The sequence below is a fragment of the Pseudopipra pipra genome, chromosome 28 (assembly GCF_036250125.1).
Source record: "Pseudopipra pipra isolate bDixPip1 chromosome 28, bDixPip1.hap1, whole genome shotgun sequence".
NCBI classification, from domain to species: domain Eukaryota; kingdom Metazoa; phylum Chordata; class Aves; order Passeriformes; family Pipridae; genus Pseudopipra; species Pseudopipra pipra.
In genome coordinates this window covers 4,046,044-4,071,709 of record NC_087576.1, presented here as the reverse complement: position 1 = coordinate 4,071,709, position 25,666 = coordinate 4,046,044, and the positions used below count along the sequence as shown (strand labels likewise).

Here is a 25,666-nt window from a genome sequence, read left to right as displayed (position 1 = left end):
AGCTTGGGTTTGGGGGGAGTTTGGGAAGATCAGGAGCTGGATTTGCTCAACGCTGGTGGTTAAGGAAGATTTTCATGGAATTATGGAATGGTTTGGTTGGAAGGGGCCTTAAAGGTCATCTTGTTCTACCCCCTGCCATGGGCAGGGAAACCTCCAGCTAGGAGCTGTCCTCGCAAAGTGGAAACAGCTCTGGGGGCAAAAATTGCTGAAAATCAGCATTTCTGGAACATTTGCAGAGGTTATTTCTGGGAATGAAGGCGAGCCAAGGTGATGCCCTCCAGCATCTCCACAGCAGGAGACACAGGGGTGGTCCAGTGCCACACCTCCCACCCACCTCTTCTCAGCCGAGGGCACTTTTTTGGGTGGCTCAATCCTGATGTTGGGGTCCCACTCTCCGGGTGGCAGGACGATGACTTCATCCAGGAACTCATCTATGCCAGCAATCAGGTCTTCTCTGTCCCGGGCTTTGTAGGCAACGTCACTGAAGAGCTGGGGGTGGGCACAGGAGGGGTGTCAGCCTGGGAGGGGTATCCAGCACCCACACGTCTCACATCACTATGGGATTTCAAAGCTCATTTTTTTGGGGGTGATAGGATGAGAATTGCTTTTTTTTTCCTGGGTTCTGAGCAAGGGGGTCCCCAAGGAGGGTTGAGTGTGGCATCTACTCACATCATCCACCATGAGAGTCGCGATGGCTCTGCCGATCTCGTTGTAGGATTTGGCTTTTCCCGCGGGACCGAGGAGGATAAAGAGGAATCTGGGAAGGGGAAGGTGCTGTGTTGGCAACTTTGGGCCACCGCCCTCCGTGTCATGAGGCCACTCAATGCTTTGGATGCCAAGGAATTCCACTCACCTGGTGGGCACGGGCACCTCTGTCACCCCTCCCAGCATTGTTGCCTGGAGGAGCCGCACGAAAGCCACAAAGGGCTTCTCCAGGAACTCCACTTCTCCCACCAGAACATTGGAGGCCTCTGCATCCTTGGGAATCTTCTTGATGAACTTGTTCTTCAGCTGATGGAGAGACAAAGGTGGGTTGCCAAAAATTTGGAGCTTCCTGCTCTTTTCCACACCCCCCGACTACAAAAGCTCAAACCTCCTTCATCTCTGGCGGTCCCAGGACTCCCAGAGGTGGGGATTCCAGAGCCACACCCAAGAATAAGCCAGGAAAAATTCATAAAGATGGATTTCTTCATTACTCAGAAACATCACTAAGCCAAGATTAGCTCCAAACCACACCCTCAGGGCTCCGCAGGACAACGGGTTTGGAAAAGGGGCTTTGCTGCTCTGGGGTCTGTGCATGGAGAACTCCATGAAATCCCCCTGTGGAACATCTGAGCCAAAAACCCAGGGATCCTGGAGCAAGTCAAAATGCATTTTTGCACAGTCTATTTTCATCCCTGCAGCCCCAGGGTCCCCCAAAATCCTGCACAACACACAAACACCCCTCAGTGCCCTGTGACACTGAGGTTTTTGTGGCTCGTTCCTCCCCAACCTCATCCTGGGAGCAGGAACAAATAATGGAAGTAGGAAGCCTCATTCATGGATTTGTTCCCCACGTCTCTTCTCCCCTGCAGCTCTTTCATTATGAGTCTAAAAGGGTTCAATACCAACCCAGGCAGGGTGTTATTCTAATCTATATGGCAGCATGAGGGGAGGCATGTGAGCTGGGCAGGAGCTCTCCCCTTCCTAATCTTTTAAATCCAAATGGAAAAAAAAATCATAATAATAAAGCAACTCCTCCACTGCAGCTTGGAATAAGAGCAGGAGTTAACACTGACCACTAAGCTTCATGTAACACTTAAAAAGTCCCTTTGTAGTGGGTCTAATAGGGCGATTAAACCTAAATGCTTTGCATATTTTGGGATTAACCCTCCAAATCCCATCGCTGGAGGTGATTTTTGGGGTTCCTCGGTGGGCAGCTGGATTGATTCATTTTGGAATGTGCCCTGGAAACCTTCTGCTGCCCTGATGTCATGGCATCCCTGTCCTGTGGCTCCCAGCAACACATGGATTTCCAGCCTTGGCTAAATTGCATCACCCCAGGTAAGGCCAGCAAGGACATCCCTGGGGAAAAGCAAGTTGCTATCCCATATCATCCCCTAAAAACCCACATTGCCAGGAATTTTCCCTTTGGTTTTATGCTGAAATCATGCTCAGACAGAAACAAAACAAAGCCCATATAATGCATTAGCAGTTCCCAGATAAAGAGCCTGGGATGGGGACAGGACATCCAGGAAAAGAACGGCACAAAATCCTATTGATCCTGCATTGCCAAGCAGGGATCTGCCTGCAAACTGCCTGAGCAGCTGGACCTCCTTCCCAGCTCCCTCATGGAAAAGCCCTTGATGTCCTCTCAGCTGAGCTTTGCATTAAGGAACCAAACAGAGGGAAAAACGGAGCCCAGCCCTATTTCCAGACCCTTCTCTCCAGAGCTGAATCCATGTTTGCACGGGATGTGCTTGGATGGGATTTGCCCCCTGCAACCTGCCCTTAAACCCAAGTGCTTGGATGGGATTTATCCTCTGCAACCTGCCCTTACCAAGCAAAGGCTGTTTAGGGATCCCTTCACTCTTCCAAGCACCTTTCCTACCTGAAGATTTTAAGGAATTTTTTTCTCCACCCCAAGGATTTTGAGCTCCATCGGTGTCCTCGCATATCCCTAACCCCTTGTTGAACTTGCAAGCACAGGTGTGATTTCTGGCACAGCTTCCCCCCAAGTTTACGGGGATCAATACAGGCATTGAATTCTCTAATTAGGAATTTGAGTGGATATCGAGCAGGCAAGGCCATGCAAGGCTCCCATGGACCTTCCCTTAGGTTGGGATGGAACAGCCCCATCATGGGGTTGGATGGCTGGATGGAAACAACCCCGTCACAGGAATGGGGCTGGATGGTTGGATGGAAAGAACCCCATGGGGTTGGATGGGAACAGCTCCATGGGGTTGGATGGCTGGATGGGAACAATCACATCATGGGGATGGGGTTGGATGGTTGGATGAGAACAACCCTATCATGGGGTTGGATGGTTGGATGGGAACAAGCCCGTGGTGGAGATAGGGTTGGATGGGAACAAGCCCGTGGTGGAGATAGGGTTGGATGGGAACAACCCCATCACAGGGATGGAGTTGGATGGGAACAACCTCATCTTGGGGTCGGATTGGAACAACCCCATCTTGGGGTTGGATGGTTGGATGGGAACAACCCCACCAGGGGTATGGTGGAGACTCCCCTCATGGCACTGCTCTGAGGTTTTTGGGGTGGCTACCTGGTCGGTGCTTGGCGTGTCCGAGATGTCGTTCATGCTCCGACTCTGCGCGTGACCTGAGGGAGAGGAGGGAGAGGAGGTGAGGAAATCACCCCATGTGCGAGGAGAAAACACGGTGGGAGTGCTTTGTGCAAAGAAATTAAACATTATTTATTATTGTATTATTTATATTATTTATTATTTATTGTAGCTGGGCTTCCAAACCAGATGCAACAAGAGGAAACCCCAAAAATTAGGAAAAAATGCCTTCGCTGAGGAACTGGTGGAGTCACCACCCTTGGCAGTGTTCAAAAAACTTGTGGATGTGGCACTTGGGGACAGGGTTTCACAGAATGCTGGAATATTCTGAGTTGGAAGGGACCCCCAAGGATCACTGAGTCCAAGTCAGTTTAGTGGTGAACTTGACAGTGCTGCATTAACAGTCGGACTTGAACTTGGGATGAGCTCAGCTAGTTACAACTTGGTCCTAATAATGCCAAGGGCATGGGTTCAACCCCTGTATGGGCCATTCACCCAAAAGTTGATCCATGAGGGTCACTTCTAACTCAATGATCCCTGTGGGTCCCTTCCAACTGAGGATATTCTGTCCTGATCTTAGAGGGCTTTTCCAGCCTTGATGATTCCATGACTCTGAGTTCTTTCAATATCAATTTTCACACAAACCACCTCATTACGGCTGTGGTGGGACCCCTTCTCATTGAAACTGCCCACTCCAATACTCCAACTTGATTTTTTTTTTTGTTCTCCACACTAACTTTAGGGCTGGCCCCCCATCTTACGCAGGCGGCCGTAGCTCGCGCTCTGCCGCATCCGCAGGTCCTCGGTGGAGCGGTGGAAGGCGGCTCCGGTGGCTGGGCTCCGGACAGGGCTGCGGGCTGGGAGAGAGGAGATGTTAGAGGAGCCAGGGGGAACCTTGGGGTGGTGCTGAAGGCAAGAAGCCAGGCTGCAAATCAATTGCTCAACATGGTTGTGACCCTTCCGGCGCCGAAACACCAGCAATTTCCATTTTCCCTCCTCCTCTCATTTGCACTTTCATCCCACCCACAGGAACTTGCCCACTGGAAAAAGGGGAATGTTAAGGGAAATATGAGAATAAACTGTCCTGCCCCAAATCTTCCTGCTCCCCAAATCTTTCTGCACACCCCCACACCCAACCAATGCTCCCTCCAAGGCTGTCAATGGGTCTGTCAATGAGGAAAACTCAACACTTTATTTGCCTTTTTAATCTAATAATTCCCTGGGCAGGGAGAAAGGAGCTGTTAGAGGAGCCATGGGGAATGTCAAGTGGTGCTGAAGGCAACAGACCAGGCTGAAAATCAGTTGCTGAACACAGACATGACCCTTCCAGCACCAAAACACCAGAAGTTTGATTTTACCTCCTACTCCTGTTTGCACTCTTATTCCACTCATAGGATTTTTCCCATTGGCAACAAGGGAATGTTAAGGGAAATTTAAGAATAAACTGCCCTATCCCAAATCTTCCTGCTCCCCAAAATCTTCCTGCACCACCTCACATCCAACCACCACTCCCTTCAAGGCCATCAATGGGTTCAGAAGAGCAATTAGAGAGACTTAAAAATTTGTTTCTCTTTTTAATCTAATAATTCCTTGGACAGAGCTGTGGGCTGGGAGAAAGGAGCTGTTAGAGGAGCCATGGGGAAGGTTGGGTGGTGCTGAAAGCAGGAGAAGGAAGCTGTTAAAGGAGCCATGGAGAAGGTTGGGTGGTGCTGAAGGCCAGAGACCAGGTTGAACATCAACACAGACATGACCCTTCTGGCACCAAGACACCAAAAATTTGATTTGCTCTCCTACTGTCATTTGCACTTTTATCCCACCTGTAGGAATTTTCCCGTTGGCAATCAGGGAATGTTAAGGAAAACACCGTCTTACCCCAAATCTTCCTGCTCCCCAAATCTTCCTGCACCACCTCAGGCCCCATCAATAGTCTTTATCCAGCTATCAGTAGGTCCAGAAATGCAATTTCTGTTACTTAGGAAGACCCAAAACTTTATTTGTTTTTTTAATCTAATAATTCTCCAAAGAAGCTTGCCCTTGAATTTTGCCATGAACTTCACACTTCAGAATATTTACGTTGGCCACCACCAAGTCTCATGTTTCTCCTCCCTAAACTGGTGATGAGGCCCATTTGTTAATCTCAGATGTTTAAGCTGAATTACTTGACACAAGTAATTTCCCTTCCCCCATGGATTTTCTGTGCTGAGCCCAGAATTTTCTCAGGAAAGCTCTTCAACTCCCAAAACTGCATTTTCCTTTTGGAGAACCATCTGGACCAGTTGTGTCAGGCTGCTCTGCACCTCTTCAAGGTACCAGCTGCAACTACATCATCCCTCCTCCTTTTTCTGTTGTTAAACCCAACAAAAATAATAATGTCTTGTTTATTCCAAGATCAATCACGGAGCTGCCACTGGCACAAGAAACATGTGAGAACCCTCTGCTCCTTCCAATGACCATCATTTCCAAACTCAAAGAGGTGCCATCACCTCAGCAAGGGAATAATCACAACACTTCCAAGCCAGGCTCTGTTTTGAAGGCTTTGGGTAAATCTTGGCTCAAATACGCAGTCCTGGACATGGATGATGGCTGCTCTGAAACATGGGAATGCCCACGGGGTGGGAATATTATTGATGGCCTCTCCCATCTGCAGCTTGGGCGCCGCTGTTTCAGTCTCCCCAGGGAGCAAATGAGACCTGGCAAATCCCGAGCTCCACCAAGTGACCTCCATTTAAACCTAAGAAAATAATCAGGCGTAAAACAAACAAATCCCCTTTTATAAGGGCTCAAAAATAGGTGGGTTCAGCCGCCGAGCAGACTGGATTTGTCTGTGGGCTGCTGTGCCAGAAAACCCCTTGGCCAAGAGACCGCCAGCACCGTTGTCCCTCACACAATGGCATTGTCCCCACACGGTGACATTGTGCCTCACACAGTGGGACTGTCCCCACATGGTGACGTTGTCCCTCACACAGTAGGATTGTCCTGACATGATGATGTCGTCCCTCACACAGTGGGACTGTCCCCACACGGTGACACTGTGGCTCACACAGTGGGATTGTCCCCACACAGTGACACTGTGGTTCACACAGTGGGATTGTCCCCACACGGTGACACTGTGGCTCACACAGTGGGATTGTCCCCACACAGTGACACTGTGGTTCACACAGTGGGATTGTCCCCACACAGTGACACTGTGGCTCACACAGTGGGACTGTCCCCACACAGTGACATTGTGCCTCACACTATGGGATTGTCCCTCACACAATGTCATTGCCCCTCTCACAATGACATTTTCCCTCACAAAATGATGCTGTCCCTCACACAATGACATTGCTCACGCAATGGAACTGTCCTCACAAAATGACACTGTCGAGGGACATTGTCCCCCACACAATGCCATTGTCCCCTGACAATGAAATCCCTTACACAACATTGTCCCTCACAGCATGACGTTGTCCTTACACAGACACTGTCCTCACACAATGACATTGTCCCTCACACAGTGACATTGTCTCTCACACAGATGTTGTCCCTCACACAATGCCATTGTCCCTCACACAACAACACTGTCCCTTAACCAAAGACTTGTCCCTTAACCAATGACATTGTCTCTCACACAATATCATTGTCCCTCACACAACGTTGCGCTCTCACATTGTCCCTCACACGACAACATTGTCCCTCACACAATGCCATTGCCCTCACATGATGACGTTGTCCCTCACACAGTGATGTCCCTCACACAATGATATTGTGCTCTCCCACTGTCCCTTACACAATGTCCCTCTCACAATGATATTTTCCCTCACACAACAATGTTGTCCCTTACATAACGATGCTGGCCCTTACACAACGTTTTCCATCTCACAGTGATATTGTCCCTCATACAGTGCCATTGTCCCTCTCCCAGTGACATCCCTTCACACAATGACATGGTTCTCACACCACAGAATTATCCCTCACTCAGTGCCATTGTCCCTCACACAACATTGTCCCTCAGTCAGCGATGTTGTCTCTCAACCAACGATGCTGTCCCTCTCATGATGACATTTCCCCTCACACAATGACGTTGTCCTCACACAGTGATGCTGTCCCTCACACAACAACGTTCTCCTCACACAGCCTTGTCCATCTCAGCAAACCCCTCTTCAGCTTCCAGTTCCCAGTGACCCCCCGCCCTTACACCCACCAGCAGCAGAACTTTCTGGGTCCTTCTCAATACAGTAAACACTTGAGTGTCCCAAATGGTTGGGTTTCCCCCTTTCCTTCTCCTGAGAAATTCTTCCCCAAGACTCAAGGGTGCAACCAGGTTGGACCCCAAGGACTCACCTGTGTTGGAGGAGACGGATTTCCCGATGTCGGCCAAGGACCGGTGGATTGGCTTCTTGGTTTGGTGGCGGTGCTTTCTCAGGAGCACATAGCTTATCTTCTCCCTCAGCTCTGGCTTGAGCAGACCATCCTCGATCTGCTTCTCAATGACATCATCTGCAAGGGAGGCCCATGGGTTACCCCACTGCAACCCCCCCAGAGTGCTCAGGACAACAATTCTTGAAGCAAATCGGCGGCTCTCAACTCCTGTCTTTGCTTATTCCCACATAACTTGGTTTATGGAGCAGTAAATATATTGAAATCCACTCCCGACACTTTGGGACACGGGCGAAAGGTGGTTTGGAATGGACTTCCACCAGCTCCTACCTATAATTTGGGGCAAGGAGTAGCCATCGAGGTCCAGGAGCACCGTTCCCGTCTGGAGACACGTCCGCAGCTCGAACAGGCTGTGCAAGGACAACGTGGACACATGGGGTTTGCTCCATCTCTCCCCACCTTCCTCCACCTTCTCTTCAAACTTGATCCACCTGGAATGAGAGTGCGACGGGCACAGAACGGGAGAGGGGGGTGAGAAGGGAATAAGAGAATGGCTTTTTCCATGAAGTCTCCTTTCTGCAGGTGGATTTGCAAGCCTGGATTAATCCATTCCACAACATTTTTGCTTCTTGTTCAGGATGGGAATGGAGAAATTCCATAACATCATAACTCAAAGTGCTGCTTCCATGATTGCAGAGTGGAGACGAACCTCTCAGCCCCACCAGTGAACTCAATCCCTCGGATCTCCCCCTCTTCAAATCGCTCCTGTGAGATTTGGGAGGTTTTCCCACAGAGATGACCTTGCCTTAGCCAGGACCTGCACCTCCATGGACCAGCCATGCACCCAGGAGAGCAAACACCAGGGCATTCCCAAGGTTTTTTAATTCCTTAGCAACGCTCTGACCTCAACCTGGGCCCTTCATTCCCATGGTGGGAGATGAGAGGGTTTGCAAACCCTTGAAATCAACCATTGGAAATCAGCCCTTCCACCTCTGTTCCTTTATTTTACAAACCAAAGGCTTCAGAGCAAATCTGGGAATGGTGGCTGATTTCTCCCAACTCCCTGGGGACAGGGCTCAGGCTCCTGGAAGGGCAGCTCTTGGCGTGACATCGATTTGGGGAAGAAAGCTGCTTTTCCTTTCCAGGAGACTTCCAGGATTAGCCTTCACGGAGCTTAACCTTACAAATTTGAACTGGTACAACTGGGATTTTGGCTCCTGCTGCGCCAGAGGGCACAGACAGAGAGGATGTGGGAGGAGAAAAGTTTTGGGAAACAGCTGCTGGCTCAGGAACGCTGCAGGAGAAGGGTGGGGAGAGCCCTGGGTTAGATCAGCTGCATCAAAATGCTGCTCCAAAGACAAAATACCAAGTGTTACTCAGGATGGGGATGGAGAAATCCAATAATACCACAACCCAAAGTGCTGATTCCACGATTGTGAAGTGAAGGCAAACCTCTCAGCCCCACCAGTGAACTCAGCCCCTCAGACTTCCCCCTCCTCAAATCGCTCTGGGGAGGCTTGGGAGGTTTCCTAAACTCCCAAAATATTACCTGGGAATGCCAGGAATGGTCTGTGTCAGCGACAAAACCCCAAATATTCCCAGAATTATAATATTTAAGCCTAGTTCTCGTCGTTCCAAGGCTTCCCATCCCAATTCTTTGGAGAAACCCTTTCTCCAGCCCTTGCAACAACGCTGCTTTGATGGGGAGGCAATTCAAGCTTCCCGCCGTGGCTCCCGTGGAGCCCAAAGCCGATTAGGTCACTTTTTCTTTCTTTTTTGCCCCGTTTTCCTGAGGAAAGTGGGTCATTAGGGAGCAGACAGGGTGGCAGCTCAGGTCGGAGTGCAGGACTCAGGGCACGTTTCCAGCGGCGCCATTTTCCCAGGATCAACATCCCGTGACGCTTTCGCCAAGGCTACAGCAAAATCCCATCTCCCTGCTGGGCTCAGGGCCTGGATTGCCAGGTTTTATTCCATTTATTGTGGATTTAGAGCTGCTCCCACCTGCTGTTCCCACCGTGGAGCTGCTCTCCTGTGGTTAAAGAAGTTCCTCGTCGGGGAGCGGAAATCGGGATTTGAGAAACCTCCACCCTCCCAGGAGGAATTTGGGAACCTCCACCTCAATCTCTCCCCAATGAAAATCCCGATGAATACATTGATTTTTTGCCTTCCAAGTTTTTTTGGAGTAGGGAAGGATGGGTAGATAAAGAAACCTCCCTCCTCCCAGAAGGAATGTGGAAACCTTCATCTCCAGACCTTCCTGATGAAAATCCCAATGAAAATGTTGATTTTTTTTTGCTCTCCAAGCTTTTTTGGGTAGTGAGGATACAAAAACCTTCTTCGTCCCAGAAGGAATTTGGAAACCTCCATCCTCAGCTCTCCCTCATAAAAATCCCAATGAAAATGTTGATTTTTTTCCCTTCCAAGCTTTTTTGGGAGTGGGGAAGGATGGATAGATACAGAAACCTCCATCCTCCCAGCTGGAACTTGGAAACCTCCATCTCAATATCTCCTTGATGAAAATCCCCCAAAAAACATTGATTTTTTGCCCTCCAAGCTTTTTTTGGGAGCGGGGAAGGGTGGGTTATAAAGAACCCTCTCTCCTTCCAGAAGGAATTTGGAAACCTCCATCTCCAGACCTTCTTGATGAAAATCCCAATGAAAATGTTGATTTTTTTGCCCTCCAAGCATTTTTGGGTAGTGGGGATACAAAACCCTCCATCCTCCCAGGAGGAATTTGGAAACCTCCATCTCAATCCCTCCCTAATGAAAATCCAAAAAAAATCCCATTGATTTTTTGCCTTTGAAGCTTTTTTGAGGAGTGGGGAAGGATGGATAGATACAGAAACCTCCATCCTCCAAGGAGGAACTTGGAAACCTCCCTTTCCAGACCTTCCTGATGAAAATCTCAATGAAAATCCCAATGAATATATTGATTTTTTGCCCTCCAATCTTTTTTTGGGGGAGCAAGGATACAAAAACCTCCATCCTCCCAGCAGAAACTTGGAAACCTCCATCTCAATATCTCCTTGATGAAAATCCCCCCAAAAAAACATTGATTTTTTTTGCCCTCCAAGCTTTTTTGGGAGTGGGGAAGGATGGGGAGATACAGACCTATGGAAAAATAAGGGAGAAATTAAGGATTTTACCAGAAGCATCCCCCACACTGTAGAGTTTGAGCAGGGATGGCAACCAGGAGGATGCTTGTGAGCTTCCCAAATTTTTGGTGATGCAAATAACCAGCCCTGGAGGGAGGATGAGCATCCACAGGGCCTGATCCTGATCCCTCCCAATTCCCAGGGGGAAATTTCACACCCAAACTCGGAAATCCCACATGTGCTGCTGAAAGTAAAGGGTTGGGATCCCATCAGCACCCCTGATCCCCTTCCTAAAGCTCCCCCCCAAAAGCCTCAACCCCAGTGGCCTTTACAAAACTGAGGTTAGGAAGAGAAAATCCCACTTGGATTTGAGATTATTCCCTTGGGTAAACTCCTGATTCAGTAAAGGAAATTCCACTTGCAACTCCTCCAATAATTTTATTAAAGATGGAGCAGGTGGATTTTTATTACTGTTGATGGAGGGTGGGAAGAGTTTCACCCTTGGCCCAGGCAGAAAAAGGGGGGGGCAGGGGGAACCTGGGAAAATGTTCTTTATGTCCTCTGTTCCCATTTCCCAGATCTAATTCTCCCTTTTCCCAGCATCTTATCCCCTTTTTTTTACCCTCCCAGCCCTTTCTGCAGGACTTTGGTCACTGGGAATGGGAAAAGCTCCAGCTCTGGGGTTGATCCAAGGACAGACCCTGAGGAGAACCAGGACAAGAGGGGAATTCTTGTAAAATCCCCCAAAATGCCATGTTCTGTGCATTTCCCTAACTCAGGAATGTCTTTTTGAACAGATGTTCATTCCCCTCTCCTGTTTCCACCCGGGCATGTTTAAGGAGGGGATTTTTTTTCCCGATTTTTTTCGACCCCAAAGCATCTTCCCACCTCACCTGGCCGATTCCTTCCACTCCATCTCCTCCCCGTCGTGCTGCAGGGTGTCCATCTCCGTGAAGAGGGTGGGGTTGGGAGGCTCATCGTCCTCCCCCAGGATGTAGCGGAGACGTTCGGCAGCCGGAGACACTGAGGGGGGAAAAGAGGTTTAACATCCATGGGAGACGAGGGGATGGTGAACCAGGGATTCATCCCTTAAAATTCCTCAAAAAGTGGGAAGAGGGGAAAAAAAAGCTGAAAAAAATCTCATCCTGTCAAAGCTTCCCTTTCTCTTTTGGGGTTCCCACTGTTTCGAGGGTGGCACAGCCCTGAAACCCCAAAAGGAGTCACTGGGAAGACCCTCTGGAAGGGGAGAGAAGGAAGGATCTGCTCTTAAGCACCCAAGGAGGCAATTTGGGAAGAGTTGGGATTAGCTACACCCAGACTGAGGCTGTGCAAAGCTCCAACCCCTCCTGCAGGATTGCAAACCCCCCTTTTTTCCCCAGTTCATCCAGAGATCCCCCCCAAGGCAGAGATTTCCAGCCAACTCCCAATTTCTATGGTTCAGCTCATCCTATTTGGGGTGACTTTGGGGGTCTGGAGGAAGTTTAGGGTTGTTTGGGATCCTGGGGTAAAAAGTACGGAGGTTTTGAGGGAAATATTTGAGGTGAGAGACATTAAGGAGTGGGAAACTCTAAGTAATCCTGTCCCAAAGTCCCTGTGCAAAGCTGTGGGATGGTGGGGGGGGGGATGAGTGGAAGCCAGCAGGGGAATTCTGAGATGATGGCAGGAAGGGTGAGTGGAAGGAATATAGATGCAGGCTGGGAATTGAGGAATGTGGCCATCCCTATATAAAATACCACAAAATTCCCTTCCAGGAGCATTATGATCCTTGTTTCCAAGGGGTATCCCACATTTTTCCTTGCCATGGAGCCTGGTTTTGTCAGGTTAGAGTCTCCTGTCCTCAGCAACCAAATCCTTACAGTCTCTGGATGGGGATGCACAAGAGCTTAACACACCTTTTCCCACTGGATTCCCGTGGAGAATGTGAATCCTTGAAGGGGAATAACACAAATTTCTGCTGGAAAAATCCAACTTCCTGCAGCCAGGCTGGGGAGGGCACTTATTTCCTCCTGCTTCCCACAGGAACACATCACCCACCAACCTCCTGACTGGGGGGAAAAGGGTTTTCCATGCCCAGGGAATTCCTGGAGCCCACAGGAGGGTGACGGAACCTCCTCCAAAAAACCCAGCCTGGCTGGATTTGCTTTTCACCCTCTCCATCCATTTTCTAGGAAAAACCTCAACAGTTTGGTCATGGGGAGGAATCAGACACCTGGGTATGAACCTGGATGTGCCCCAGTTGCTCCCCGTGGGTGGGAATGGTCCCCAGTTGCTCCAAAGAGATTAAAATCAACCTAAAATCCATGGAAATGGGTGTATTTTAGTACAATCTTGAGTATCCTAAACCAACAGGAATTAACCCAGCTTGGAAAAAGGTCTTTTTTTTTTTTTTTTTTAAGCAAAATCCTCCCAGTTTCAAACTTGGGAATAAGGAAGTTGGGTAATAAAGTGCCCCAAAAAAGCAGGTAATTAAATTTCAGTGTGTGAGCAGAGGAAAAAATGGGAATATTGCCCTTTTCCCCCACAAAGGAGATGACCCCAAGTCGTGTGGGCCCTGGAAGAAGAGGATGTCCCTTTGGGCTGAGCCTGCTTAACCACTTAAGCCCTCTAAGCCCCACCACCCAGACTAAAGCCCTGTTGTCAAGTCCTCCTTCATTTCCATAAGCTTCATTATTATGATTATTAAATATTCCTGTTAATTTTAGAGCTGGGCTCCCTGCCTGGAGGGTTTCAGGCTCTTTAAGCCTAAGTGCTGTTCTGGGAAGGAGGATGAAATGGGTACAATGCTGGTAACACCCCCCTCAGCCTTTGCTCTGCAGTCCAAACCCTAAACTTCCTGCAAACCCCCAAATTCACCCCAAATAGGATGAGCTGAACCACAGAAATTGGGAGTTGGCTGGAAATCTCTGCCTTGGGGGGGATCTCTGGATGAACTGGGGAAAAAAGGGGGGTTTGCAATCCTGCAGGAGGGGTTGGAGCTTTGCACAGCCTCAGTCTGGGTGTGGCTAATCCCAACTCTTCCCAAATTGCCTCCTTGGGTGCTTAAGAGCAGATCCTTCCTTCTCCCCCCTTCCAGAGGGTCTTCCCAGTGACTCCTTTTGGGGTTTCAGGGCTGTGCCACCCTCGAAACAGTGGGAACCCCAAAAGAGAAAGGGAAGCTTTGACATAATGAGCTTTTTTTTAGCTTTTTTCTCCTTATCCTCCCACATTTTAAGGAATAAATCCATCTTTCCACACCTTCCCAGCAGGGTCAGCCTCTGCTCAGCGACCTGAGCCAAGAGCCCCTCGTTAAACCAACACCAGCAGGGCTTGGCAGCCAAAATTCAGGGAATTTGTTCACCTGGAGGAGCCTGGGAAAGCACCCAGCAATCCCTGCTTGGTTTTTGCACCTGGAAGTTTGATCCAAGACCTGAAAATCCCGGGAGGCAGCAGGTGCTTCCTTGGGGGGATATATTGGACAGTGGCATCTATTTGGCCACACAGCCAAAATTCATGGGATTCATTCATCTGGAGAACTCTGGGAAAGCATCCAGACCTCCCTGCTTGGTTTTTTTCACCTGGAAATTTGATCCAGCACCTAAAAATTCTGGGAAGAAGCAGGTGTTTGCCTGAGAGGATATATTGGACAGTGGCATTTAAGGTTTGGCACCTTTGTGAGCTCGAGAGTAAAATTGCTGCAGTGGCCAAAACTCCTCCAAACCCCCCAAAATCAGCAGCTGTTTGTTGAAGACACAGTTCAAGGGGTGCCCAGAGAAGATCCAGATCTCCCTGAACTAATTTTTAGGATGGGAAAACACTTCCAGATGCAATTCCTGCAATTCCCCACTGTGATTTAAGCCACAGTGGATCCAAATGGAGCCCAAAGCCACAGAATCAGGTCAGCATCAACACTGGGAATATTTAGGTTACATAGGATATATATGGGATATTTGGGATAATTCTACACACACAAGACCTCACGTTTCCTGTCCTGGACAGGACAGACCAGCTGGAATGATTTAAACCTCCTTTAGTCCCGGGTCCCCAGAGCCCTTCACACCCCAGCTTTGATCCAGCAGGAAAACCTGACCTGGAGGTGCTTTTCCAAACTGAAATTCCCACTCTGGCTTAAGGTAGAATAAAAAAAAAGGGGGGATAAAATTAGGGATGGGGGAATGTGGTGCTGCTTGGGGTTTGCAGGACTGAGCCTGATTTAGGGCTCCAGCACATGAACCATCAGCTCTCGTGGTCCCTCTGGATCCATAACAGCCTTTCCCTGGCTTTTCATGGATCAGAAGGGTCACCACCTCCCAAAAAAAAGAGGAGACTGGGGTGCACATCCCATGGGATTAGATGCTCTTTTCTTTTTCAAGAAACCTGTAAATCTGGGAGACCTTTTATCCCTCCAAATATCACCTTTTCCACTTCCCCTCTGCTGGGGAGCAACGGGAGCTGAGAATTCCCCCAGTTAATTTTAGGGATGAGCTTTGGAGCTCCGTGCCCTGAGTTCACCTGCAAGCTCCCAGGCTGCTTTCACAAGAGAAAAAAGTTGATTTTACAAGGGAAAAAGAAAGCTAAAATAACCCCTGGAGCTTTTTTCCCCCTCCTGCTCCCCCGACGGCGGCTGCCATGAAATGCTGGGAAAAATCCTACCTGGAGTCGTTTCCATTTTTTCCCCCATTTCTTCCCGGCCAAACCAAACCTTCGCTGCTCGGTACCAAAAACCACCAAACCCCCGAACTTCCTCCTTTATCCACTCAGGCTTGTTAAACTCCCAAGGCTTAAGGAGCAGATTACAGAGAATATAAAGCACTTTCCTTTCCCTTTGGCTCCCATGACGGGAAGTTACCAAATCAAACGAGATGCGAGTGGGAGAGGTGAGATCTCTGCGAGGCAGTGGGATGGAGAGAGGGAGAAAGGGGAGGGCGAAACGCTGGGAGGGCAGAAATCACACCTTTGGGGTTATTTCCTGCAGGGTTTTTCTTTCCCACCTGAAAGGAGGTGGGAAAATCCCCTGGGAGCTCAGAGCAGAAATTTTTTTCAGGGAAAAATAGCCTAAATAAGGAGGATTTCTGAGATTTTTGGGGTGATTTTCCTCCATAAAATGACTTTTCTCCCTCCAAACCAGCCCAGGGTTTTATCCCAGTGGCATTTAGTGCCTGTGGAAAGGAGGAAGCTCCACGAAAGCCACGAAGGAGCTGCGAGAGGAGCCCGCTGCAAATAAAAACCTCTTCCCACGCCACAGAAAAACTCTGGAAAACTTTTCCTTCCGTAGAGAAAAGTGGAGCCCGCTCAGGTGAGCTGGACCTAAACCCGAAGGCATGTTTCTATAGGAGGGGGGTGGCAAAAACCCACCCCAAGGGCTCGGCAGCTGTTTTGCTGTTCGAAATGTTAATCTGGGCTTTAATCCTAAAGGAGATTTAACGAGACCAGGCAAAGCCGCGGGCAAAAGCCTGTCGGGAACAAGGTGTGATGCCCGAGGTTTGTCTGCACTCCCTGGACGCAACTTCCCAAGGGACGGGACAACCCCACTTCACTCCAACTCCCACCCTGTGCCACGCAGGGAAAAATAAACCCGGGAAGGGCCGCGCGTCGGGGGGGATTCAATCCCGGGTTCAGCGATGCTCCGGAGGCTCTCCCGGTTTTTTGGGGGAGCACTCACTGGTCCTGCTGGCGTTGTCATTGCCGCTCTCGTAGCAGCCGTGGCCGCCGTCGTCGGTGTCCGAGTGGTCGTGGCGCCCGAAGTGCCGCTCGCTCTCGCTCCGGTCCCGGCTGGAGCCCGGGGATCTCCGGCGGCGCCGCTTCCTGCGGAACCCCCGCGGCACCGGCACCCCGATGTAGATGGAGTGGTAATCTGGGGAGGGGGGAGAGCTTCAAAAGCGGGTCTGGGGTGTCTTACAACAGCAAAACAACAACAACAACAAAATTACTTTCTAGTTAAAGCTTCCGGTTTAAAAACTCCCAGTTATAAAAAGCCAGGGAGGTGTTTCCCAGCTTCCCATCAGGAGTTTATTCCGTGGGATGTGTTGGATCTAGAGAATGAAGAAAAAACTTTAAAAGCTTGCAGCTGAAAAAAAATCCAGAGAGGAGAAGGGGGGAAAAAACCAGAACTGGGATTTCTCATTTCCGGTTACAAAAAAAGTAAAGTTCGCTTTCCACAGTAAAAAAACTTCCAGTTTTCAAAGCCAGGGAGATGTTTCCCGTCTTCCCACCAGGCTTAAAGCACTCAGGAGTTTTATTCCATGTTGTGCATGGGATGTGCCAGATCTAGAGAGGGAGAAAAGCTTGAAAAAGCAGGTCTGGAATGTTTCACTTCCAGGTAAAAAAGTTCACTTTCCAGTTAAAAAAAGAGAAAAGTTCTCTTTCCAGTTAAAAAAACTTCCAGTTTAAAAAGCCAAGGAGATGTTTCCCATCTTCCCACCAGGATTAAAGCACACAGTTCATTCCATGGGATGTGCTAGAGAACGAAGAAAAAGTTTTTAAAAGCTTCCAGTTTAAAAAAAAAGTTAACTCTCCAGTTAAAAAAAGGTTCATTTTCCAGTTAAAAAACTTCCATTATAAAAAGCCAGAGAGATGGTTCCCATCTTCCTGCCAGGATTAAAGCACACAGGCTTTAATGCACACGTTGTGCATGGGATGTGCTGGATTGAGAGCACATCTGGGAGGGAAAAAATAGCAGATCTGGGATTTCTCACTTCCCATTAAAAAAGAAAAGTTCACTTTCTGGTTACAACTTCCAGTTAAAAAACTTCTGGTTAAAAAAGCCAGGGAGATGTTTTCCATCTTCCCAGCAGGCTTAGGGCGCACAGGAATTTATTCCATGGGATGTGCTGGATCTAGAGAGGGGAAAAGGTTTAAAAAGCAGACCTGGGATTTCTCATTTCCAGTTTAAAAAGAGGAAAAAGTTCACTTTCCAGTTAAAAACTTCCAGTTAAAAAAACCCGGGGAGATGTTTCCCATCTTCCCACCAGGCCTAAAGTTTATTCCATGGGATGATCCAGAGGGATCTGGGGAAGGGGAAAAGCTTTAAAAAGCAGATCTGGGATGTCTCACTTCCAGTCACAAAAAAAGTTCACTTTCCAGTTAAAAGTTCCAGTTTAAAAAGTCAGGAAGGTGTTTCCCATCTTCCCACCAGGCTTAAGGCTCTCAGGAATTTATTCCATGGGATGTCCCGATGAATCAGCCGGCAGGGAAGCCCCTGCTGCCTTTGGGGGCATTCCCAAGGTTTCACTCACCTTCCTCATCCTCGTATCTCCTCCTGGAGCTGCTGAGCCCCCTCTCGCTCATCCCGTCCTCATCTTCCAGCATGTTCCCGCTGCTCCGGGAGAGCTGAGCCCGCCAAGGAGAAAGCAGAGAGGTTTTCAGGGATGTTGGGCAGGGAAGAGCCTCTTTGCACACCTGGCAGGTGCTCCCCACTCCGGGAATCCACGTGTGGAATGACAGGATCCTTCCCGGCCGGGAGAGCCGGGACTTCCCTGTGGAAGCACAGGGGACCCTCTGGAATGTCCTCCCTCGGTGAGCTCAGCCCTGCCTGTGCCAGTCCTGCCCGTGCCAGCCCTGCCCGTGCCAGCCCTGCCTGTGCTCCACCTCCACTCTCCCCAGGTTCAAGAAAACCGGGATAAATTTTGTCTCCAGGCTCCAATTTCTGCTGCTCAAAGCAGAGGGGGAGTGAAGTGCAAGGAATATTTATGGAGATTTGCTGCCACAGTTGTGGACACGACATCAGTTCATTATTTGCTGGCAATAAACACTCATTTAATTTCTTTGGGGGGGACCTGCCCAGATAAAAGGGATTTTTCACAGCTAAAAGGGGTTTTGCAGACGCAGACTTTGCTTCCTCATCTCCTGAGCACAGATTTTACACCCTACACTTCCAGATCCCTTCCTTCCGACCTGCCGCTTTATCCCCCCCAGAGTTCCTTCGCATTTTGTCCCGGCTGTTAATTACTCCCCTAATTATCTGACCTCCAGTGATTGCCTTTCACACTTGACTGGGGCGGCAGAACGGTTACTATTCCTGGCAGCCCGGTCGATGCCTCCCAAAGTCACTTTGAGAGTGATCAGAACCAGCCTCTCCGTGTCCCCCGTTCCAGCTCCTGGAATCCATGGCAAAATCGCACCATTATCCATCTATTTCAGGGAAAAAAAACCCCAACTCAAGCCAAAGAGGTTCAAAACATCAAGCAAGCAGGGTGTGCCCCTAAAAAGCTGGAAGGACCCCGGGGTGCCCAGGTTGGCTCTGCTTTGGTTCCTGATTTATCGACCCATTTTCCCCCAGGCAAAGACCATCTTTATCCCAATAAACGTTCCAGCCTTAACACAGTTGATATTTAAAGGCACCTCTTGATTTAAAAGTCTTGGGATTTTTTTTCCCCTGACACTTTTTTTTAAGGAACCAGTTTATTTTAGGGACAAACTCCTCTGGATGGGCAACTGTGCCCCAAATCTGGGTGTATCAACAGCAGCCATGAGCCTTGGCTTCCTGAAAATAACATTATTGGGATAATTCTGAGGGTTTTAGGAAGCTGGTGGTGGCAGGAAAAGCAGCAAAATACCCTCCCCTGCCCCCCAGCTTCAGGTAGAAATATTTTTGCTCCAAAAATGACTTTCCAAGAGACGAAGTTTCACAACCCCCCCAAGGTTCCTTCAGTGGCAGGTTGGGGATGATGGATGGGGCTAAAGGACCCTCCAAATGGGATAATATTGGAATGAAATAGGGCTTTTTTTGCAGTCTAGTTTGGCTGGTCAGAGTTTCACCCCATCTCTGCTGGGCAGCAAAAATAACCCACTGGCTAAACCCTTTGATAGATCCACTGAGAAATGAAATATCCTGGTTAATTTTGGTTGATTTATGAGAGCAATAAAACCAGGGTTTTTTCCCTCTTATATTTTACACATAAAGATTTCCCCCCCCCCCCAACTCCCTACATCCAAACACAAGCATAACACGGAATAGAACTGTTGGAAAACCTGACTCTAAGTGGAGCTGAAACAAGAGGAGGGAAAGAAAAGTGCTGTCACCTCTCCCAGTTAAACCCAGTTCTACCCCCCCCCCAGCTCCCAGTTCCACAAAAACAAGTTTCACCCTTAAGAAACTCACCTTGAGCTCTCAGAGGAGATGTTCAGAGGGAGGATGGGGCTGCAGAGGAAAGTCAGGGGTGCTGGTGGGAGTGGGAGCCCAGATTGCCTTGGGATGAAGCTGCTCTTCCCACCATCCTATCGACGCCCAACTGGAAACGCTCCGCAGCTCCCGGGTCAAAATGTATTTTGGGCAACACTGATCGACTTTTGGGGGCAGAGAAGCATCATGGGATGCAAAGAGACCTCGGGAGAGGCTGGAACATCAAACCAGCAGAGATCCTGCCCTGCACAGGGCTGGACTCGGGCTGTCACACCACCGGGACGTGGAAAATCCAAGCTGTCCCTCCCCAGCCTGCAGGATTTGTGTCTTCTGGGGCTTTTTGTCCATCAATTTTGGCTCAGTTCTGAGGGATTTTGGAAGGGAACTGCTTTTATGTCTTTTCTCTGTGCAATTTCACCATTTTAAGGAGGAAATGCCTCAGGGAAGTGCAGAGGGGCATCACCATCACTGAGATGCTCCTAAAAGCCCTGGGAACACCAGGACCAGCCCCTGGGGCACCAAAGGCAGTTTGGGGCAGAGTTTATCACACGGAATTCTTTTGCAATTCCATGTTTTGCTTTCAATGTGCTGATCATGTGTAAATTCAATGCCACGAAGAGTAAACTCTGGGCCACAGGAGCGCTCCCAGCTCAGCTTCCTGAGCTCTGCTCCCATTCCACGCTTGGCTTCCTCGCCTCCCTTGGGCCTTTTAACAGAGATGTCAATAAATCTCCATGGAACAGCTCCTGGCTCCTCACAGAGCTGGGCTCGTTGTCAGGCAAGAAAAAAGGACTGGGAAAATCAGATTTTTGAGCTTGAAATCATCTGAACTCTGGCCTTTTCTCTCACCTCCGGGGGGTTATTCCATGGCATGATCCAGAGTCTTGGAAAAATCAAAGCAAAGCCTGTTTGGTGCTTTATTCCTGCTCCTGTTTTCTTCCCAGCTCCTGTTTTGTTTGATTTGCTCTTCCATGTGGAGCAGGGTCAGGTCTAGAGCAAGGCCAGGTCTGGAGAAAGGTCAGGTCTGAGGCAAGGACAGGTCTGGAGCAAGTTTAGGTCTGGAGTAAGGACAGGTCTGGAGCAGGGTCAGGTTTGGAGAAAGGTCAGGTCTGGAGCAGGGTCAGGTCTAGGACTGAGGTCTGGTCTGGAGTAAGGACAGGTTTAGAGCAAGGTCAGGCCTAGGACCAAGGCCAGGTCTGGATCAAGGTCAAGTCTGGACCAAGGTCAAGTCTGGAGCAAGGACAGGTTTAGAGCAAGGCCTGGTCTAGACCAAAGCCAGGTCTGGACCGAGGCACCAGAGCCTACAAGATTTCATGGGAATTCGGGAATGTCTTTGGCATCCCCTTTATTTGGAGTAATGAGCATGTTTGGATGCTGAGAAAACCTTTTCCAAAGTGAATTTTCATTTTCCTGCTCTTGCTTAAATCCACCTTTCCCACTTCCCAGGCCCAATTGTCCGTGGGAATCGTGGATCTGAGTGTCCCAGCTGATGGAGAATCAGCTTCTCCCCATCACTCACTGCACTCCAAACCCAGGATTAATCCTGGGGTGAGACCTGAGACCTGCTCCCATCCTGTGCTGGGCTCCAGGAAAAGGGAATCCAGGTGTTGATGCTTCTTGTCCTGTGAATAAAGGGAAAATAAAGGGAATTCACTTTCTTCCCTCCAATTCCATGGAAATTTATTGGAATTTATTTGAATTTCTCAGCTCGGATTTCTTAAGGTTTTATTAAACCCCTCATGGAGAAAGGGAGGAGAAGGAAGAAAAGCAAAATTCCATGAGCAGGAGCCCTCTTATTCCTTAAATATGCAGGCTCATCCCGCTCTCCTGGGCTGCAGCTTTTACCTTCTCCACTTGCAAAACCACCCCAATTTTGGTCATAGCCTTATTATTATTATTATTATTATTATTATTATTATTATTATTATTATTATTATTATTATTATTATTATTATTATTAATAATAATAATAACAATAGAAGACTGTTATAATAATGCTAAATTCTTATAATACAAATAAATTATTATAATAAAAATTATAATGATAATAATAATAGCGGTGATGATTATGATGATAACAATGATGATATAATAATTATTATAATAGTGATTATGAGTATGATGATAATAATGAGGACTATAACAATAATAGATGATTGCAATAATGCTAAGTTCTTATGTTACTAATAAATTATGATCAAAAGAACAATAATAATGGTGATGATAATAATAATATTGATGATTATGATGATAAAAATAAAAATGATTCTAATAAATTATAAATTATTATAATAGCAATAATAATGATTATTATAATAATTGTTATTATTATTATATTAATATTAATGTTGATTGTGTCAAATAATTAAGATATTAATGAATTATTATAATAATAATGATAATAAAAATAGTGATTATGAGTATTAGAATAATAATGAGGATAATAATAACAAATTATTATATTAATGGTAAATTCTCATATTGCCAATAAACGATTATAATAAGAACAATAATAATGGTGATGATAATTATAATAATGATGATGGTTATGATGATAACAATGATGAGAATAATAAAAATTATTCTAATAAATTATTATGAATTATAATAAGAACAATAATGATGATTATAATAATGATGATTATGATGAAAACAATTATATTGACATTAATAATATAAATATTAATATATTATTATATCAATGCTCATCATGGCTGGACTTTGCAAATGAAGATTTGGGAAAGGCTCTATCCACATTTGTTCCAAGCACACTGGTGGCTGAAAAGGCCAATAGGAGACAGGCATGTCGGGCTGCAAAAGGCAGAGCAGAAAGACTCCTTAGGTGGTAAATTCTGCCAGACACGATTCTTTCTGCCTTGTCTTTTCTCCTCCAGGGTGACCCTGCTGCGTTCTCAAAGGCATCAGCAGCGTTATAGATGGGGTGTCTCCAGACCTCCCCATTGGAGGCCAGAGCAGACCAGTTCTGGTGATCAATGTGGCCAAGGGTGAGATGTTGTTTCAGGCAGTCCTTGTATCTCCTCTTTGGGGCTCCTCTCTTGCAGCAGCCGGTGGCAAGTTCCCCATAAAGCAGGATCTTAGGGAGGGGGTGGTTGGTCCTTCATCCTGGAGACGTGCCCTGCCCAGCCCAGCTGTGTTCTCAGCAACATGGCCTCAATGCTTGTGCCTGCTGCTTGTTCTAGAACAGATGGATTGGTCACATCATCTGACCAGGGGATGTTCAGGATTGTTCGGAGGCAGCGTTGATGGAAGCGTTCCAGGAGTCGCAGGTGGTGGCGGTGGATGACCCAGGATTCAGATCCATATAAGAGAGCAGACAGCACTATGGCTCTGTGAACACTGATCTTGGTGCTTTTCTTCAGGTGTTTATTTTGCCAAACTCTTTTATGGAGTTTTCCCAAAGCTCTCTGTGCCTTTGCTAACCTGTTGTCCATCTCCCCATCAATCTCACCATCCGAGGAGATGAGGCTGCCTGGGTAATTAAACTGCTGGACTGATTTGAGCTCTGATTGGCCAATGGTGATGTGGAGATGATGGGGGACTTCCTGAGGTGCAGGTTGATGGAGAACTTCTGTCTTCTCTAAGCTGACTTCCAGCCCAAAGAGCTCAGCAGCCTCAGCAAGGCAGGATGTTAAACGCTGCAGAGCTGCTTCTGTGTGAGCAACGAGGGCGGCGTCATCAGCATAGAGCAGCTCCTGGACAAGATGGTTGAAGGTCTTGGGGTGGGCCTTCAGTCGCCTTAGGTTGAAGAGGGAAGTCTTCAACTTGGAGTCTCCTCCTTGGGATACTGCGCCTTTTGGGTTTGACCTTAAGACCGAAGTTGAGTTTACAGCGTACCAGCCGATGGTCTGTTTGGCATTCTGCACTGGGCATCACGTGGGTGTGGTGGACATCGCAGACATCTCTCCGTCGCACCAGGACATAATCGATGAGGTGCCAATGCTTAGATCTGGGGTGCATCCAGGTTGTCTTCAGACTATCTTTCTGCTGAAAGATAGTGTTAGTAATGGTGAGCTGTTGCTCTGCACAGAATTCTAGCAGGAGTCAACCATTATCGTTGCAGTTTCCAACACCATGCTTGCCTAATACTCCTTTCCAGGCTTCAAAGTTCTTACCTACTCTGGGGTTGAAATCACCAAGGATAATGATCTTATTATCTGCAGGCACCTTTTGGGTAAGGCAGCGCAGGTCAGTGTAAAATTTATCTTTTTCAGCAGGGTCAGCTTGGAGAGCTGGGGTGTATATACTGAAGAGGACGACGTGTTGGTTGTTGTGGAGTGGAAGGCGTAGGGAGATGATGTGGTCAGAGTGACCTGTTGGCAGATTTTCGAGTTTAGGAACAATGGAGTTTTTGATCATGAAGCCGACACCTGAGAGATGTTTTCAGTTCTGGGCTTGCCTGACCAAAAGAGGGTGTAACCAGCACCATGTTCTCTGAGGCTGCCTTCTTCATGAAGGAGAACTTCACTGGGAGCAGCAATGTCGATGTTGAGACGAGCCAGTTCATGGGCAATTAGGGCAGAGCAACACTCAGGACATCCGCTATCTGCAGAATCAAGCATGGTTCTGATGTTACAGCACACTAGAGTTAATTTAGGTACACCTTTGGAGGCAGGTGTGTGCCTTTGTCTCTTGATCTTTGTGTGACCACATTAGTAGAAGATGCCCGTTGGCCTGCGGTTGACCAACCGGGTGAAGGTGGAGATGAACTTTGTTTAGGCCACCTTTTCTAGGCCCCTCTCCGAGTGGAGCAAGCAGTGCTGTCCTTGGAAAGGCTGCTTGGTCGTTCAGGGTGCTGCCCCAAGAGACTCATCTCTGGTCAGTCTCAAATGACCAATATCCTGAACCGCCTGCATGCAGGGTTGGGTCTGCGGCTGCCAGTGCACCTTTCACCTGCCGTTTCGACCCTCGCCTGTCGCTACAGGGCTTTTTGCATGTGGGTAAAGCCTTCAAGCCTGTGCAATGGATTTTTAGGTGAGATGCAGTCTGCGCGGAACTGAACCCACCCTTTAATCCTGAGGTTCATCTGCCAGGGCCGAGCGAGCTTGGACGGTGGCAGCGAGGTCCTCAGGACGTAGGTTTGATTAGAGTGACCTTCTCTTAGATGGATGGCCTTACAGGGCTAAACGAGCTCCATCTGCCCAGGTTTGGGATCATCAGAGTTGTCCTTCTCCTAGGATGGTTGCCAGAGGGCTAGTGAGCCCATCCTGCCCATGGCCATATTATATCTGACCCTACAGTTTGGACCTGTCTGGCATGGCAGACCCTGCCAAAGGCAGGTACCATTGCCAGCTCTCAACCTCCCAGGGGCACACAGGCTTCCTCCCACTGAGACCCCTCGGCCCGTCAGACCCCCTCCCTCATCCCCAGGTTGGACTGGCAAACCTCTGTGAGCTCCCAGGATCCTCCTCTCAATGCTAAATCATTGTGATATTACTAAAGTATGATAATAATAACAATAATGATTATAATTACAATGATAGTCATGATGATTATATTAATATTAATAATACAAATATCATTAGATTAATATACAGATGCTACATTATTATAATACTAATAAATTCTGATAATAATGATGATAATAACAGTGATTATGAATATGATGCCAATAATGAGGATAATAATAATAGATTATTATAATAATGCTAAATTCCTATACTGATAATAAATTATGATCATAATAACAATCATAATGATGATCATAACAATAATAGTGATGATGATTATGATGACAACAATGATGATAAAAAAATTATTCTAATAAAGTATTCTAATAAATTACAATAACATCCATAATAATTACTATTATAA

The 25,666-nt window shown here is 47.8% G+C and overlaps 1 protein-coding gene across 1 annotated transcript in view; it reads right to left on the bottom strand.

Moving 5' to 3' along the window:
- Positions 1-21,634, bottom strand: part of SLC4A5 (solute carrier family 4 member 5) — a 41,252-nt gene extending 19,618 nt beyond the window's left edge. Inside the window, exons 1-11 of the mRNA XM_064638084.1 lie at positions 19,814-21,634; positions 17,949-18,042; positions 16,376-16,567; positions 11,631-11,760; positions 7,973-8,133; positions 7,607-7,762; positions 4,045-4,140; positions 3,266-3,321; positions 854-1,011; positions 670-757; positions 335-489 (exon numbers count right to left, since the gene is read on the bottom strand). Coding sequence (XP_064494154.1) covers positions 335-489; positions 670-757; positions 854-1,011; positions 3,266-3,321; positions 4,045-4,140; positions 7,607-7,762; positions 7,973-8,133; positions 11,631-11,760; positions 16,376-16,567; positions 17,949-18,021 — 1,265 coding nt within the window. The 5' untranslated portion in view covers positions 18,022-18,042; positions 19,814-21,634. The remainder of the gene's footprint in view (positions 1-334; positions 490-669; positions 758-853; positions 1,012-3,265; positions 3,322-4,044; positions 4,141-7,606; positions 7,763-7,972; positions 8,134-11,630; positions 11,761-16,375; positions 16,568-17,948; positions 18,043-19,813) is intronic.
- Positions 21,635-25,666: the final 4,032 nt, after the last annotated feature.